At 37.0% G+C, this 19,213-nt stretch overlaps 1 protein-coding gene across 2 annotated transcripts in view; it reads left to right on the top strand.

Moving 5' to 3' along the window:
* Nucleotides 1-19,213, top strand: part of OLA1 (Obg like ATPase 1) — a 172,465-nt gene that overhangs the window by 13,627 nt on the left and 139,625 nt on the right. Inside the window, exons 3-4 of one of the 2 annotated variants that reach the window (XM_059394181.1) lie at nt 6,270-6,413; nt 10,606-10,733. In XM_059394181.1, coding sequence (XP_059250164.1) covers nt 6,270-6,413; nt 10,606-10,733 — 272 coding nt within the window. The remainder of the gene's footprint in view (nt 1-6,269; nt 6,414-10,605; nt 10,734-19,213) is intronic. The other variant, XM_059394182.1, reaches the window with a different exon arrangement.

Genomic DNA, 19,213 nt, shown 5'->3' with positions numbered 1-19,213 from the left:
TACAATTTTGAATTTTTCTCCTATTTTGAAGCTTTTTTTTCTTTTTAAAGATTTTAAAAATTTTATTTAACAGAGAGAGAGAGCACAAGTAGGGGGAAATGGCAGGCAGATGGAGAGGGAGAAGCAAGCTCCCCGCTGAGCAAGGAGCTAGGTGTGAGGCTGGATCTCAGGATGCTGGGATCATGACTGAGCCGAAGGCAGAAACTTAACCAACTGAGCCACCCAGGTGCCCTCCTATTTTGAAGTTTTAATAATAACATTTATATGTCTGTGTTTCTGGGTGTGTATGTGTGTAAAATCCTCATTTCACAAAAAGCCTTATGGGCTTTCACAGTCTAGATGTAAGCCAAAACTTTTAAATTCACAAGGCTTTCCTTTAATAGATTTAAGTAGATCAAATGTCTTAACTTGCCACTGAAGCCTATAGTAATAATCCTTAGACATTTCCTTTTCTTGTTTATTTCATTTTACTTTTTTATACTTATAACTCTTGAAAGGTACAAATGACTTGGACTTTATGAAATTTAAAATCCATGGCCAAGATGAGACATTTTGTGTAAATGGAGATTGTCTTCCAAGTTTAGTTTGGCTGTACGTAAAATTTTTTTCAGTCTAAAAGATAATGGGGCTTTCTTTTACTGTGTTTTTCTCTGTTTTAAGGGATAACATTTTTCCTTTAGTATAAAATATTTTTGTTAAGATAGGCAGTCAAAAATACTATCTTAATGATAGCCATAAATTTGAAAACAAGCCCATAGATCCTCTCTGGCCTTTTTATGTTATAATTACTATGACTATAATAATAACAATGAGCAATTTTTAAACTACAATACTAAAAAATATAATTGTCCCCCCCAAAAGGCGCAAGTGTTCTATATGTGTTTGGATTAATTAATACATTCACATTTTACTTTAGTACTTTTTTGTAACATTACTTTGTAGTATTTTCATTGCAGGTATAAATTATTTTAGTTAAATTTTGGATCAATAAGGACTGATGGGTTATTCTGGCAACCAATTTATTTTTTTGTGTGGAGGGAAGTAAGGTATAAGGGAGTGGGTCAATTTATGTCACCATTTGTTTCAGCACATTTTGTGGCTTTCTTTCTGGGGAGAAATATTCTCAGGTGAAAACTGATCATGTTCTTGAGATTTAAGACTCCTCTGGGGGCTTTGCTGGGTTCTCTGCCCTCCAGCATTAGCTTTCCATGAGTGTAAAGCCTGAATTCTTGGCCTCCTTCCTCTTTCCTGAACGGGCAAATGTTCTCAGGGTGAAAGTGATCAGATCACTTCTTTAAGATTTTTTTCCATTTCCAGATTTCTTTCTTTTTTAAAAAAATTTTTTATAAACATATAATGTATTATTAGCCCCAGGGGTACAGGTATCCTCCCCAATGTCCATAACCCCACCACCCTCTCCCTAACACCCCCTCTCCCCTGCAACCCTCAGTTTGTTTTGTGAGATAAGAGTCTCTCGTGGTTTGTCTCCTTCCCTTTCTTTTTTTTTTTTTTTTTTAAAGATTTTATTTATTTATTTGACAGACAGAGATCACAGGTAGGCAGAGAGGCAGGCAGAGAGAGAGGAGGTGTGGGGCTCCATCCCAGGACCCTGGGATCACCACCTGAGCCGAAGGCAGAGGCTTTAACCCACTGAGCCACCCAGGCGCCCCGTTTCCTTCCCTTTCTACCCCCCCCCCCCCCCCCCCCCCCACGTATTTGTAGATTTCTAACCCCTTCAAACAGATGTTTTCTGTTTCTGTTTGTTTTCTGTTTCTGCATTTACATGACTTTTCTAGTTCTGGTTGAGAGTTCTAGTCTGTTGTGAGTGTGCATCTCACCCAGAAATAGAATTTCTGCCTTCTCAAAATTGACTTATTGAAGACATCTGGTTGTTTGTCTTCTAGAATTTTCCAAAGTCTGAATTCTGTTGGTTGTTTCTCTGTGGTGTCCTTTAATATATTCTTCTTTCGTCCGTATTTCCTATTAAGTGGTAGTAATAGCCAAAAGTTTGTTTGGATTAGTATTAGATAATTCCTTTTAAAGATTTTTATTTATTTATTTGGCAGAGATCACAAATAGGTGGAGAGGGAGGCACAGAGAGAGAGAAGGAAGCAGACTCCCTGCTGAGCAGAGGTTCAGATGCAGGGCTTAATCCCAGAACCCTGGGATCATGACCTGAGCTGAAGGCAGAGGCTTTAACCTGCTGAGCCACCCAGGCGTCCCTAGTATCAGATAATTTTTGATAGATAATTTTTATGTTAATACTTGAAAGATGTTGTATATACTTTTCTTCTGCTAGGAGGCACTATGTTTTTTATTTTATTTTTCTTTTTGCAGTATTACTGTCATTGGTGATCATTACCGAGCTCCATTAATTTCTTGGGGGTTGCAAAATGGTAGTATTCTGAGTTTCTTATTTTTTCCTCATTTATTGGCTAGAATATGTCCAAAAGATAATCTCTTCTTAATCAACTCTTTATTACTGTAAAAGTACAGTCCATATAGGAAATAAGTGCTTTACTTAATCTTTAAAAGAATCAGTCATCCTAGCATCCTCAAAAGGTGGCCAGAGAGGGTTTCTTTTGGTTTTGTTTTATTGAGGATTATTGACAACTCAAGGATATAAAGTTACTTGATTTGTTACAGTTATCATAGCCGTTTTTATTGATGCCCAGATTGATCTATATTTGGCTATTCAAGTTGGCTTCAGAATCCTTTTGATTATTTTCTTTAATAGCTTCCTTCTTTTATGTGGGAAAAATTGAGACTTACCTTGCATATTTCTAGTCCCAGACCTGGAACCAGCCATTTCTCCAAGAAGTTTTGGTTATTTTATTTTATTTTTTGTTCATTTATTAGAGAGAGAGAGAAAGAGAGAGATAGTGAGAGAGAACATGAGCTGGAGGCAGGAAGAGGGAGAGGGAGAAGCAGGTTTCCTGATGAGCAGGGATCCTGATGCAGAGCTGGGTCCCATAACCCTGAGATCATGACCTGAGCTGAAGATGGATGCTTATCAGACTAAGCCACCCAGGTGCCCGTCCTGGTTATTGTTAATGGACATGGTATTTAAAGATTATAATACTTTTTTTTAAAGATCATAATCTTAATGTGAGTTCTCTTTTTAAAAAATCATCTGCCTTATATGTATTAATTTTAAAAATTGTATTTAGCTTCAGAATCTTTTTGGAAGTAGGTGGACTAGAACTTTATAAATACACAGAAGAACTTAATAAATATACAGATTATTTTAAATTAAGTGCTGTAACATTTATCATAACAAGATTGAAATTTAAAGCTAGCTTTACAGAAAGTAGTGATTTCGGGGCACCTGACTGGCCTAGTCGAAAGAGCATACAACTCTTGATCTCAGTGTTGTGAGTTTGAGCCCCACATTGAGTGTACAGATTACTTTAAAATAAAATCTTAATTACAAAGAAGTTACTACTTTTTTTTTTTTCATTCCTACAGTTCTGGGATTGTTACCAGACTCACAGAAATTGCCGGTATAAATTCTACAGCAGTCAGTATTACTTAGTGGATTGTTGGCTGAGTCTTAATCTAGCCTCTTGGTCTAAAACACGACTTAACATCAACATGTGAGATATTTTCAAAATACTGGTCCTTATACCAGGCTGGAAAGAGGGCTGGTAATGCATGTCTTTACGTTCTTACTAATTCTTTTATCGGTAGGCATTTAAAGGCTACTGATTTGGCGAGTGGTGCTCTAAGTAACCAGTAATGATTTAAGTGGCTATTTTAGTAAACATTTCTTCTTTATTCAAAAATGTTTAGTCTGAATGTGATATGAGAATAATATTTAAAGAACTATAGACAGGTACAAGTTAAAGGTGTCTTGTTGCCAAAATATACTTTCACCAGTAGTATTTAAATAAGCCTTGACTGTTACCTTTTGTTCATAACTCTCTTATAAGGGTCTCACAGATTTTTTTGTTTTGTTTTATTTTGTTTTTTAAAGGGGTTACTTCTTTGGTTAAAAAGTTCAATCAGATGAGCTAATTGTAGTAAGTGTAAATTTCTTCCTATGGGCTTAGGTTACATCTTAATAGACATTTAAAAAAAAAGATTTTATTTATTTATTTGACAGAGAGAAGGAACACAAGCAGGGGGAGTGGGAGAGGGAGAAGCAGGCTTCCCGCCTAGCAGGGAGCCCAATGTGGGCCTCTATTCCAGGACCCTGGGATCATGACCTGAGCTGAAGGCAGCTGCTTAATGACTAAGCCACCCAGATGGCCTTAATAGACATTTTTATCTTAAAAAGTTGTCTGAAAAAGAGGGAGGGACATCTGGATGGCTCTGTCAGTTAAGTGGCTACCTTTAGCTCTGGTCATGATCCCAGGGTTCTAGGATCCAGTCCCCACTCCTATATCCTGCAGCCCATCCTTCGGTATGGGCTCTTTGCTCAGCAGGGAGCCTACTTTCTTTCCCTCTGCTACTCCCCCTGCTTGTGAACACACACTCTTGAGCGCTTTCTCTGTCTCTCTCTGACAAATAAATAAAATCTTTGAAAAAGGGAGAATAATAATTATTTATAATTCTACCATCCTGACATAACCGTTGCACTTTTTTGAATTTTCTTTCATTATCAAATTTGGTTCATATGCAGACATTTTTACATAATTAGGTCTAGCTAGAGTTAGCAAGTACCACCTTTATAATTCCCACATAATCCTTAGGTACTTCCTCAGTTCCTCCAGTTTAAAAAGAATATGTAAAGGTGAAAAAAAAAGAATATGTAACAGTAATTTTCATTTTATGTCCACATGTGTGCATAGTTCTATTTTTGGAGCAAGAAAATTCACTATCGTGAATTCTCTGCTGTCCATATTAATGATGGAATTGGAAAATAGTACAGAACAGATCAACAAACCTTTAAAAATCCCATTTTGTTTCGGATTTTACTCATGATTTTTGGCACTGTAATGATCATATTTTAGAAATTTAGCTGTGGGTGCCTGGGTGGCTCAGTTGGTTAAGCATCCGACTCTTGAGCTCAGTTCAGGTCTTGATCTCAAGGTTGTCAGTTCAAGCCCTGCAGTGGGTTCCATACTTAGTGTGGAGCCTACTTTAAAAAAAAAGAAAGAAAAAAAGAAAAGTGTAGCTAGTGTTAATATGAGTTGGCATTCTCTGAGCATGTATTACCTGATAAGAATCAAATAATTAGAACATTAACAACAATTTATTATTATTACTATTATTATTTTAAATATTTATTTATTTGAGAGAGAGACAGAGATGGTGAGAGAAAGAGAGCACAAGCAGGGAGGAGAGAGAGAAGCAGACTCTTTGCTGAGCAGGGAGCTAGACTCGGCTCCATCCCAGGACCCTGGGATCATGACTTGAGCTGAAGATAGATGCTTAACCTACTGAGCCACCCAGGCACCTTGACAATTTATTACTAATAGATTTTTTTCTCAACTTATTGTACCTTATTTTTATTTTATTTATTATACCTTTGCTTTTTCTTTTAATAAATTTTTAAGCTTTTATTTATTTATTTATTTATTTGTCAGAGAGAGAGAGAGAGAGAGCACAAGGAGGGAAGCAGCAGGCAGAGGGAGAAACAGGTTCCCTGCTGAGCAAGGAGCCCATGCAGGACTTGATCCCAGGACCCTGGGATCGTGACCTGAGCCAAAGGCAGATACTTAACCAACTGAGCCACCCAGGTGTTCCCACATTTTGATTTTTCATAATTCACAGTTCATTACTCCAGATTTAACAGTAATCTGTATTATTAACAATTAGTTAGGGAGTCTGAGCTCCAGCTTCCCATTTCCTATTAGATAATTGGCATCTATTTCCCAATTCAGCATGCTTGGAAAGTGGTTGACCTAACTAGATGCAAAACTCTGTACGTTTATGCTAAAGAAGATTATTTTAGATATGGTGAAGTGGTACTGCTACTACCAGGTACTTTAGGAGTAAAATACTTTTTATAGTGTGTGAAACTAGTTATTACTTATAACAAAGATTCTTCGGGAAAGTGCTTTTCAAATTTCAAATAGACTGAGACAGGAACATAACCTGATTATAAATCATGAGCTGTATTGTTGTAAATTTCATTCTTTTCCGTTAGTAAAAAAGTTTGTTTCTGTTAGTAAATTTCATTCATTTCTGTTATTCTCCACCTTCCCTTCCCAGATTGCTTTTAAAATTATCATGGGTCTTCTTTGAGCATTGAAATGAAAATGAGATAAGTTTTTCTCAGTGTTAACCTAAGAATTGATTGAAATTGTTTTTGTTTATTTTAGGAAATCTACCTTCTTCAATGTATTAACCAATAGTCAGGCTTCCGCAGAAAACTTCCCCTTCTGCACTATTGATCCTAATGAGAGCAGAGTACCTGTGCCAGATGAAAGGTTTGACTTTCTCTGCCAGTACCACAAACCAGCAAGGTAGGAAAATCTTTATGCCGTTGTTTATTTGTTGACCTTATGTAGACTGAGTAAAAATATGTAAGTGACATATTTACCATCACAGAGGGGGTTGCCTGGGTGGCTTAGTTGGTAGAAGATGCATCTGCTGATCTTGGGTCAGATCTTGGTGAGTTTGTGGCCCATGTGTGGCATAGTTTACTTAAGAAAAATCACACAGAGTGTTTTTTTCTCCAAAATTAAAGTGTTATGGGTGATTGTAATGTAGAGAGCGTAGAGAAAGATGAGAAAGGATATATCTGGCTATTAACATTGCAGTTATTTTTTTCAAGGGAGTATGAAGGTGAGGGAGTCAGTAGCCTGTATTTATATCGTTTCATGCTTGTAAAATTATATATGTACATGTATATTCATAGGAAAATGTATGAAACTGTTGCACAGTTATCTTTGGGTAGTGGAAATTTTAGGTGGTTTTTACTTTTTTTCATTTATTTATTATTTATTATTAAAAAAATTTTACCTTACTGTAGTCTGTATTGTTTGAAGTTTTTGTAACAAGCATGTATTATATCTTTAATTAGAAAAAATAAAATAATACAGGTTCATTGTAGAAGTTCGGACAGGATGGAAATGTATAAAGACAAGAATAGAAACCACCTATACCTTGATAGCACAGGAATAAGTACTTTGGAGGTATATCCTTCCATATTTTTTCCTGAAGGTTTACACAATACTTACAAAAATTAGAATATATTTTTACTTGAGCTATTACTGATGTTTTTTCTAGATTAAAAAAATACAGATTTAAGTAATAATTTCTAATATAACTTTAATACCATATTATATGGATGTACAGTTTATTTCCCCATTTTTGAGAGTTTAGTTTGTCTTTAGTTTCTCACTATTTGAAATGTGCTGATGAATCCCAAGTTTCAGTCTCTTTTCTTAAAGTCTGCTGATCTACAGACATATCTAATTACCTTCTTGACATTGACACTTGGATGACTAAATAGGTGCCTCAGACTTGACATGTCCAAAATGGACCTCTTCATTTCATTCTCCCTTGTGCCAAGTTTGTTCTTCAGGACTTTCATAATTCAATAAATAGCACTGCTGTTTCCTCAGTTCCTCAAGTCAAGTCCAAGTCCAAGATTTATTTTTGATTCTTCTCTTTCCTCACCCCTGTATCCAATCTATCAAAAATTCTTATGGGTTCTCCCCCCCCCCCCCGAAAGATTTTATTTATTTGTCAGAGAGAGAGAAAGCATAAGCAGGGGGAATGGCAGACAGAGGGAGAAGGCTACCCCTTGAGTAAGGAGCCCAATGCAGGACTCGATCCTAGGACCTTGGGATCATAACCTGAGCCAAAGGCAGATGCTTAACCAACTGAGCTACCCAGGCATCCCAATTCTTAAGAGTTCTAACCACAAAATATATACCAAATTTATTCACTTTTTCTACTCTCGTCCATCAGTGTGAGCATCCACTGATTTTTTTGACGAATTAATTATTACATTGATGATTGCCACATGGTGATTTTGTAATTTCCTCATTTCTTCTTACTATTTGTTGACTGCCTACTGTAAGGAAGAGCTTTCTTGTCTTCATTTATTCATTCATGTGTTTGTTCATGGAAGTGTTGCTCAATTGGTTACGATATGTCAGTCATTGGAAATGGTTCAAGTTATATTCTTGAAATTGGCTCCTTAAACTGGCTTCTGTTTTCTTTTTGAAACCTTTTTTTATTTCTAAATTATTTGAAATTTATATAAAAAGATGTAAAATTACCCATGGAATGCTTTGAAACCAAAATTCTTTGAACCTTAGAGAACGATGCAGACATGATGTCACATTGCATTTCAATTCTTAAATTTGTTTACTAACTACAGACATTCTTGTTCTTACTTTTTAAAGATTTTATTTATTTCAGAGAGAGGAAGAGTGAGAGAGAGCACATGAGCAGGGGCAGGGGCAGAAGGAGAGGGAGAAACAGGGAGCTCCACAGTGGGGAGCCTGATGCGGAGCCCAGGACTCTGGGATTATGGCCTGAGCTGAAACCAAGAGTTGGATGCGTAACTGCCTGAGCCTCCTATGTGCCCCCAGAATTCTCTTTCATTACCACAGTAAACCACCAAAATCAGGATATTAACATTGATGTAGTATTATTATCTCATTCATAGATTCCATTTATATTTCTCCAGTTGTCCCATGAATGTGCTTATTTGTTTAGTTCCATTTTATGTTGCCAATCTCTTGACCCTGCTGTCTTGTTGGCTTATTTGGACACTGCTGGTTTAGTTCCCAGCTACTACTACTAGATGGCTCCCTGGCTGAGATGCCTTGTACAGGCCCCGGCTATTGTGCTGCCTTTTCTCCCCACCCCGACTCTTTAGAAGTGGGCCCTTGTTACCACTAGACTGTGTGGTCATGTGACATTACCAAGCTTTTTCAGAGACCTGAAGAGAACAACAATTGTAAAGCCCTTTGACGTCAAATTTGTTGAAATTTTAGGCAGTGAGGGAATTAATTTTTCAAAATTTCCCCTTTCCTTTGCTAATGAACATTGATTAAATGCTTTTGTGGAAATAAAAATATTGGATGGGAACCCATCTTCATTTTTTCTGTAACATAATTTGGCCTCTTTGTGGTTAAGCAAATAAAAAAAATGATAATTCATAGTACAATTGACCCTTGAACAGCATGGGTTTGAACTGTGCAGGTCCACTTAAACACACATTTTTTTACAGTGCCTGTAAATTTATTTTTTCTTTCTTATGATTTTTCTTAATAACATTTTCTTTTCCTTGCTTACTTTATTTTTATATGTATATAACATATATACATACATTTTAATGAACTGTTTATGTTATTGGTAAGGCTTCTAGTCAGTAGTAAGCTATGAGTAGTTAAGTTTTTTTGGAGGAGTCAACAGTTATATGTGGATTTTCTCTTGTGTTGTTCAAGGGTCAACTGTCCTTTAATCTTCATATTTATATGGCCAACTGGTTTTCCTAACTTGGTTTCTAACTTGTGTTAACTATGCCTTTATTTTGAGCAAAGCAAAGGTTATTTTATATGTACCTCTATTTTTATTGCTATGCTGTAACTGGTTCACATCATTACGTGCATTTTTTTGGTCTATATAACCTACATGATGATTAAATGCAAATCCAGATATCCTGTGTTTGAATCCCAGTTTTGTCACCACTAGTTGAGTAATCCCCTGAATGTAAATAGATTTCTTAATTCCTCTCAGGCTCAATTTCCTCATCTTTAAAGTAGATATAATAAATAGCACTTACCTGATGGAGTTGTTTTGAACTTTGAAATGATGTGTGTAAATCACTAAGTCCAGTGCCTGTCACAAAGTATGTTGGCTCATTCTATAATAATTACTTTTTTTTTTTAAAGATTTTATTTATTTATTTGACAGAGATCACAAGTAGGCAGAAAGGCAGGCAGAGAGAGAGGAGGAAGCAGGCTCCCTGCCGAGCAGAGAGCCTGATGTGGGGCTTGATCCCAGGACCCCGGGATCATGACCCCAGGACCCCGGGATCATGACCCCAGGACCCCGGGATCATGACCTGAGCTGAAGGCAGAGGCTTTAACCACTGAGCCACCCAGGCGCCCCTATAATAATTACTTTTTATCAGTATATTCTTAAAATGTTCTCCATTGCTTTTGTGTCTATATGCGTGGGCCAACAGAACTGCATAGTAAAATTAATGGTATGAGTTTTAGTTCTTTATAAGCACAATAAAAACCTCTACTTTGCTTTACAGCTTTCCTTCATTTTCCTAGGTAAGAAAGTCCTAAAGTATTAAAAGATTCTTTCTTTCTTTCTTTTTTATTTTTTAAAGATTTTATTTATTTATTTGACAGTGAGAGAGAGAGAGCACAAGCAGGAAGAGCAGCAGGTGGAAGGAGAGGGTGAAGCAGGCCTCCTGCTGAGCTGGGAACCTGATGCAGGACCCTGGGATCATGACCTGAACCTCAGGCAGACGCTTAACCCACTGAGCCACCCAGGCACCCCTAAAAGATTATTTCTTATTTAATTTTTTTGGTATTCATTTATCAAATCATTATTGAGAGTCTTCTAAACATTGTTCTAGAAGGGAAATGATTACTTCATGTAAAATATTTTGGAAACCAATTTGGCTAATAAACAGGTTTTTAATACTATTTTATAATAAAACCGTCTTTTGTTTTTCAGCAAAATTCCTGCCTTTCTGAATGTAGTGGATATCGCTGGCCTTGTGAAAGGAGCTCACAATGGTCAAGGCCTGGGAAATGCCTTTTTATCTCATATCAGTGCCTGTGATGGAATCTTTCATCTAACACGTAAGTATATTTGTTTATTTAATTGATTCATTATATTCACTGTTTTCTTTCCATTCTTGCTCAAATAAAATTAGAAATGACGGATTTGTTTTGTTTTACAAGATGAATCATGGATTGATCTGCTAATTGTGACTTTAATGGTATTTAATATCATTTCCATATAAGAAGGCTTATTCCATAGCAAAGATGTGCTGTATTGATATTGTAATTGAATTTCGTCCCCTGTTCTGGATTAGATCCATTGGGAAGTGTTTCTATGTGGAAGTAATTTTGTTGATTATAAAGGCATTTTGAAATTTTCTTGTGGAACTTTTCTGCATTTTTGCTTACCATGTGTTGAGAAGGCCGAGTTAATAGAGGAGAGGATTCTGGTATTTCAGAGGAGAGAAAGGCATCCAGGTTATTTATTGAGATGAGAGGATTAAGGAGAAACTATAGATGAGCTAGTGCTGAATGGAGAGAGGGATATAAAGCAAGAGAAAAACTGGTAGAACTTTGTGTTAGTTTATGTTCTTTTGAGTGCAGACAGGAGCCAAGAGCATAGTAATTTTTTTTTTTTTTGAGCATAGTAATTCTTTGACAGAAAGGTTCAGGTTTGGTTTAGGTTAAAGTTCAGATCAAGACTGCTCTGCACGGTATTGTAGTGAACAAATCAGTGCAAATGAAGGAAATGCAAGTTAGGAGTATAGGCCAGTTGTGTTCTGATTTAGTGTTTTGTTTGTTTCTGGTCCATGGCTAGATAACTATAACAGTTATAAATGAGCATTTAGAAAATTTTATAGCTGTTTGAGGAATTTTTTTGTCATTTGAATCTAATAAATTGTGCTAGTATTTTTGTAAGTTTTTAAAGAAATTCATTTTATTGTATTTTTTCCTAAAGATTAGTTATTTATTTGACACAGAGAGCGTGCACAGGAGTGGTGGGGAAGAGAGAGCGAGAAAGAGAAGCAGGCTTTCAGGGGAGCCAGATGTAGGGTTTGATCCCAGGATCCTGGGATCATGACCTGAGCTGAAGGCATATGCCTAACCGACTGAGCCAACCAGGTGCTCCTATTTGTATTGTATTTAACAAAGGTCAACCACACATAGTTTGAGAAGGACTGATTTAGGTAGATACATATTGGGTGGAGGTATGGAGTGTTTGTGGTGCAGGTGAATAGGGTTATGGTTGGGTTGGGGTGGGAGGCAGGGAATTCTGTTATGTAGAGTAGTGCTACTTAAAGCCCTTGCACTGGTGAGAGCCTTTGTTTTCCTGACAGTTTCATTTTTTATCGGTTCTGGTGACTAATGAGAGTTTCAAAGAGAAGTGGAATCAAGTGTGCCTCCTGGGTTTCTGGACTGGGCCAACTGAATGACTCTTGATGCCATTTACTGACATGTTGAATGTAGAAGGACCAGCAAGTCTTGGGAGAGAGTTAATGAAGTCAGTTTGGGACAGTTTTGTTTTTTGAGAGAGAGAGTATGTGACAGAGCAGGGGGAGGGGTAGAGGGAGAGGTGGAGAGAATTCCAAACAGTCTCCACAGTCAGCGTGGAGTCTGATGAGGTGCTTGATCTCACAACCCTGAGATTATGACCTGAGCTGAAATCAAGAGTTGGATGCTGAACAGACTGAGCCACACAGGTGCCCCATTTGGGGACAGTTTTTTGAATTTGTGTACTTTGGATATCCAGATAAGAGATGTCTATAAGGAAGTAGGATTGATTGGGCAGGTGTGACAAGAGGATGGGGGTGAGTGAATTGATGTTATGGTGTGAGAAGGATTGAATAGATGGGTAGAATAAAGCTTAATGTAGGGTAGGAAGGAACATAGCAGAGGACTGAAAAATGGAAGGGTCTTGGATCTAATTACATGAGGAGGTTCAAGAACAGGTGAGCTGGTCAAAAGTGGGTGTGTGATTAGTGAGGGGTATTTGACTTAACATTTTCAGAGGTGGAGCTGTTCAGGGTGATGGTAAGACCCTGATGAGGCCTGAAACCATTAGTAAATGTAATCAAGTCTTTGGTTTGTTACCTGTTGTACAATATTCATCTGATCTGTTTTTCTAACCCTTAGGGGGAAGAATGAATTTGGTTAGGAGTATACATACTTTATTGTATTTCATTCAGGCTAAAGCTATTGTAAAGAAAGGAGAAAAATCCATTTAAACTAGATACCCTTGGGGCGCTTGGGTGGCTCAGTGGGTTAAAGCCTCTGCCTTCAGTTCAGGTCATGATCCCAGGGTCCTGGGGTCGAGCCCTGCATTGGGCTCTCTGCTTGGCGGGGAGCCTGCTTCCCTTCCTCTCTCTGTGCCTGCCTGTCTGCTTACTTGGGGTCTCTGTCTGTCAAATAAATAAATAAAATCTTAAAAAGAAAGAAAGAAAGAAAGAAAGAAACCAGGGTATCTGGTTTATTTTTTTTTATAAGATTTTATTTATTTATTTGACAGGGGAGATCACAAGTAGGCAGAGAGAGAGGGGGAAGCAGGCTCCCTGCTGAGTGGATAGCCCTATGAGGGGCTCGATTCCAGGACCCTGGGATCATGACCTGAGCCGAAGGCAGAGGCTTAACCCTCTGAGCCACCTAGGCGCTCCTAGAGTTGTCTTTAAATTCTTCTTTTTTTTTTTTTTTTGAAAGATTTTGTTTATTTGAGAGAGAGACCGAGAGCATGAGCAGGTAAAGGAGCAGAGGGAGAAGTAGGCTCCCTGTTGAGCAGGGAGCTTGGGTGTGTAGGGTGTGGGGCCAGATCCAAGGACCCTGAGGTCATGACCTCAGGTCATGACCTGAGCCCAAAGCAGCGGCTTAACAAATTGAGCCACCCAGGTTTCCCTAGAGTTCTCTTTAAAAATTTATCTTAGGGCTTTTCTTGTTGCCGAAGCACCTTAATAAGGTAATGAGAGATACTAGACAAAATGAAAGATTATCTTGTTCACAAGTAGGTAGATTTGGAGTTACACTTACCTTTTTAAGTGTGTTTTTAGAGTTACTAAATGCTGTTAGCTGTGGGTTCAGCTAGATAAACAAGTTTTTAATCTTTCAGTAAATGTGGGTTACTGAAGCAAAAGGTAGCATATAGTGATTCAGCAATTCCACACATCCTCCAGTGCTCATCACAAGTGTCCTTAGGGGCGCTTGAGGGGCTCAGTTGGTTAAGCGTCTGCCTGTTCAGTGGAGAGCCTGCTTCTTCCTCTCTCTCTGCATTTCTCTCTGCCTACTTGTGATCTCTCTCTTTCTGTGTCCAGTAAATAAATAAAATCTTAAAAGCAAACACACAAGCAAGTGTCTTCCTTAATCCCCATCACCTATTTCACCCCTATTTCATCCTCCCCACTCACCTCCCCTCTGGTAACCATCAGTTTATTCTGTTGTTAAGAGGCTCTTGGTTTGTCTCTTTTGTTTTTCCTTTGTTCATTTATTTCTTAAATCCCGCATATGAGTGAAATCATATGGTGTTTATCTTTCTCTGACTTATTTCACTTAGTGTTATATTCTCTAGCTCTGTTTGTGGTGTTACAGAAGGCAAGATTTCATTCTTTTTGATGGCTCAGTAATATTGCCTTGTAAAGGAGCTTTTACTATTGAAAGAGCCTGTGCCAGGGCTCCATGGAGTAGGAGTTGGGGGACTCAGATCAGATTACTGTGTTTGCATGCTTTTGTAAGTACCTGTCTAGATAGAATATGTTGTTTCTACTCATTTGTATTGCTAAAGGAAATACAGAAGTTTGAAGACTTTATCAAGTAGAAAGTCAGTAAAGGATTTTGATGGATTTTCTGCCATAAGAGTTCTTGTCTCTTGCATTTAGAATGTACCTGTCTCAATTTGCTTTACCTGTGTTCATTAAACAAGATGCTGGGTCTTTAAAAACTTGTATTAATACTTAAAAATAGTGGCCTGTAAAATCATCTGTAAGCTCTATTGACAGGGGAGAATGCATGTACTTTTGTTTGTTAACTGTAATGTAAATTCTGCTTGGGCTAAGTTTATGACCAAGTACTTTTATAATGCAAAAACCCCCCTCAAAAACCAAAAAATCAAACTCTTAACTTGGAAAGTGTTAAATACATGCTGACTGAAACAAAACTTTTTGAAACAGAGCTTCTAATAGAATTAAGGTTAACTTGAAGAGTTGGTTTTCCCTGAAGACCTGAGATGGAGGGAGAAGGATTAAATGTGAGATAAGAATAAGGTTTTTATAAATTTAATGAATAAATTACCAGTTGAGGGAACCAAAACATAACACATTATGATGACACATTAATATAAGTACATTTTTTAATAAGTGACATTTTTACAAGTGAGATGAATCATTTAGAGGATTTTAAAGTAGACTTTAAGAGAGAATATCTATTGTAAAAATTTGTTGACAAATTTAGGCAAATTTTAACTAGATTACTTTATGAAAGTCCTTTTATTGTCTTTTCAATTACTTCTTCTCCAAAGTAGTTGAATGTATCTAAGACATGATATCCATTTTGAATCTTTTTTTGCAGGTTGGAAAAAAATTTCAGAAACAGTTTCAGCAGCTTAGGAAATGAGTGTGATGGGTTGTAGGTGGGGGAAGGGGAGCCCAGTTTGGTAGGCTGTCCTTGTGGCATTGTCAGTCCTTTCTTGAGTATAGGGTTTACATGGAAGTAGAATTGGTAAGAGCTTGAAGTTCCTAATTTCAGTAAGCAAAGTTCCAAAATACCTAGCACTTATTTTATGACTGAAAATAATGTGCTATTTATTGTGCTGGAATTTCTAGGATGTTAGATATATGTTGAGTTAATCATACTAAAAAAAAAATTCATACACGTTTTTAGGTTTTCTACCTCTTTGCGTGGCCTATTCTTCTTCAGGTGATTGAACAAAACAAACTAATCATTAACTTTAAAGGATTTCTTTTTTTAATTTTCTATGCTTGTGTTGTTTGAATGAGCATTCAGTATTGACACACAGAATGCCACAAAAATTGGATTTCAGTTGAACTAATTCCATACAAAAATACTTGCAGTTTTTAGTGCAATTTATTTTTATGACATCACAGAGGATAAACTTTATGTGAGAAATGAATATCAGAGGCTAATTTAATTACCTTCAACATAGAAACTTTACCTCATATGTTCTTATGTATTTTATATTTGATATCCTTTCATGAAAGGATAAAGGGTTATAATTGAAATTAGGGGAAAAAAGAGTAAATATAAATAAATATAAAGTAAAGATAAAATATCTCTGAGATTTTGTTGTGGATCACAATTTGAGGAATGCTAACTAAACCTAAAGTCTATTTTTATTTTAACAAAGATACAGTACTTGAAGCCCTATACAAATATTAACTCATTTATTCCTTTTAACACCTCTGTAAGAATAGGTACTATTATTATCCTCATTTTGAAATGAGGAATCCAAAGAGTAGAGGAATTATAGTATTTGCCCAAGATTATGTGGCTAGTAATGGTTAGAAATCAGATTTTATTTTATTTTTTAAATTTTTATAATGAAGTTTATTTTTTATCCCTTTTTAAAATTTAAATTCAGTAAATTAACACACAATGTATTAACAGTTTTAGAGGTAGAGGTCAATGATTCATCAGTCTTATGTAATATCTAGTGCTCATTATATCCATGCCCTCCTTAATGTTCATCACCCAATTACCCCATCCCCCCGCCTCCTTCCCTACAACAATCCTCTGTTTGTTTCCTATAATTAAGAGTCTCTTACAGTTTGTCTCTCTCTCTGATTTAATCTTGTTTTATGTTTTCCTCTCTTCCACTACATCCTTTGTTTTGTTTCTTTTTTTAAAGAGTTTATTTATTTATTTGACAGACAGATCACAAGTAGGCAGAGAGGCAGGAAGAGAGAGAGGAGGAAGCAGGCTCCCTGCTGAGCAGACAACCACATGTGGGGCTCGAGACCAGGACCCTGGGATCATGACCCAAGCCATAGGCAGAGGCTTTAACCCACTGAGCCACCCAGGTGTCCCCTTTGTTTTGTTTCTTAAATTCTACATATCAGTGATATCATATGATAGTTATCTTTCTCTGATTGACTTAAATACCCTCTAGTTCCATCCATGTTGTTGCAAATGGAAAGACTTCTTTTTTTTGATGGCTGCGTAGTACTCCAAGAAATCAAATTTTTAAACTCAGTTCTAATTACAAAGTCCTTACTCTGTGTTGGACTAGTCTGTTAATCTATGTTGAGAATTATCAATGCAAATAACTCTTTTTTTTTTTTTTAATCACAAACATTTTTATTCGTCTTTGAGCTCTTGAAACTTTTTCATCTGTGGACCCACTTTGAGAAACACTTATGTAAATTCCAGAGTAGTTGCATCAAAATTTGTCAGTTCTAGATCAAGCAGTTTTTCATTTTCTTTTTTTTCAAGATTTTATTTATTTATTTTAGAGAGAGAGAGAGCACACACGCAAAAGCAGGGAGAGGAGAGGGACAGAGAAGGAGAGGGAGAAGCAGGGAGCCTGACATGGGCCTCAGTCACTGGACCCCAGGATCATGATCCGAGCTGAAGGCAGATGGATGGTTAAATGAGCCACCCAGGTCAAGCATTTTTCTAATGATGCTAAATTATATAATAAAAAGGCAGTGGAATATTATTTTATAAATTACTAAAGGGTATGGGATGACTTTATTTCGAGAAACAGATTTATGTGGCTTGGATTCTAGGTATACATGATGCAGACTCAACGCTTTTTGTAACAAAGGTAACAAAACATATTTCAGAAAAGAGATAACATATTCAGGTTTACTCTCACACATTCTTCTGGTATTTTCACTTTGATTTATGAAGGGAATAAATAGACAAGTGATCAGTAACCAAGGTCCTGGCAGTATCTGTAGCAGCTTTCATTAATCTTTTAGATGGTAACTTCTTTTTGGAGGTTGTGTGGAGCTCACATGTAACAACTGACTGTGTGACTAATGTGATGTGTTCTTTGTTTATAGCAATCCTGTAGGGGAGGGAATATGCCTGTTTTAAAGATGAGAAAATGGAGGCTTAAAGAGACTAGGAAACTAGGCCATAATTTACCCAACTGATGAGCAGTAGAGCTGTGATTTGAATTCAGGTCTGCCTGAAATGATGCGACTGGCAGTGCTTAAAAATCTACAGGTAGTTGGATAGTTATTTTTTTGAGATATATATTCTTTTCTTTGGCCTGAGTGTCAAACTGTTTTTGAATGTTGGTCATGTGCTAAATAATCATTCTCCTACTTAATTGTTTCCCACCCCCAAAGTATCTTGAATGTTTGAAATTATGCAGAAATTTTTTCTTGGATCAGCTGTGTGTGTGCGTGCGCACGCGCGCGTGTGTGTGTGTCTGCCTGTCTGCCGCCTTTCCTTTCCTTTCCTTCCTTCCTTCCTTCCTTCCTTCTTTCCTTCCTGATATATAGTTGATAAGTTGTGTTATTCTTTAGCTGACTGTTTTTCAGATTTTTTGAGTCACATAGAACATATTTTAATGGTTTATGTGATTTTGAAAAGTGGGAATTTTCAGACTAGGAACCCAGAAATGGACCCTCAACTTGTGGTCATCTAATCTTTGACAAACCGGTAAAGAATATCCAATAGAAAAAGGACAGTCTCTTCAACATGTGGAAGAATGGACCAGTCTCTTATACCATACACAAAAATAGACTCAAAATGGATGAAAGACCTAAATGTGAGATAGGAATCCATCAAAATCCTAGAGGAGAACACAGGCAGCAACCTCTGTGACCTTGGCTGCATCAACTTCTTGCCAGACACATCTCCAAAGGCAAGGGAAACAAAAGCAAAAATGAACTGTTGGGACTTCATCAAGATAAAAAGCTTTGCACAGTAAAGGAAATAGTCAACAAAACTAAAAGGCAAACCTATGGAATGCAAGAAGATACTTGCATATGTCTTATCAGGTAAAGGGCTAGTATCCAAGATCTATAAGGAATTTATCAAACTTAACACCCCAAAACAAATAATCCAGTCAAGAAATGGGTAGAAGACATGAACAGACAGTTTTCCAAAGAATACATGGTTGTACAAATGACCAACAGACACATGAAAAAATGTTCAGCATCATTTGGCATCAGGGAAGTACAAATCAAAACCACAATGACATAGTACCTCACACTGGTCAGAATGGCTAAAATAAACAACTTGGGAAATGTCAGATGTTGGCCAGGATGCGGAAAAAGGGGAACCTCCTACACTACTGGTGGGAATGCAAGCTGGTGCAGCCACTCTGGAAAACAGTATGGAGGTTCCTCAAAAAGTTAAAAATAGAACTACCCTGGGGCGCCTGAGTAGCTCAGTCAGTTAAGTATCTGCCTTTGGCTCAGATTGTGATCCCACAGTCTTGAGATAGAGACCCACATCTGGCTCCCTATTCGGTGAGAGGGTCTGCTTCTCCCTCTGCCGCTTCTCCTCCACTCATGCTCTGTCTCTCGCTTTCTCTCTCTCAAATAAATAAAATAAAATAAAATAAAATAAAATAAAATAAAATAAAATAAAATAAAATAAAA

Source organism: Mustela nigripes, chromosome 3 (genome assembly GCF_022355385.1).
Source record: "Mustela nigripes isolate SB6536 chromosome 3, MUSNIG.SB6536, whole genome shotgun sequence".
NCBI lineage: Eukaryota > Metazoa > Chordata > Mammalia > Carnivora > Mustelidae > Mustela > Mustela nigripes.
This window is presented reverse-complemented; position numbering and strand designations above follow the sequence as displayed.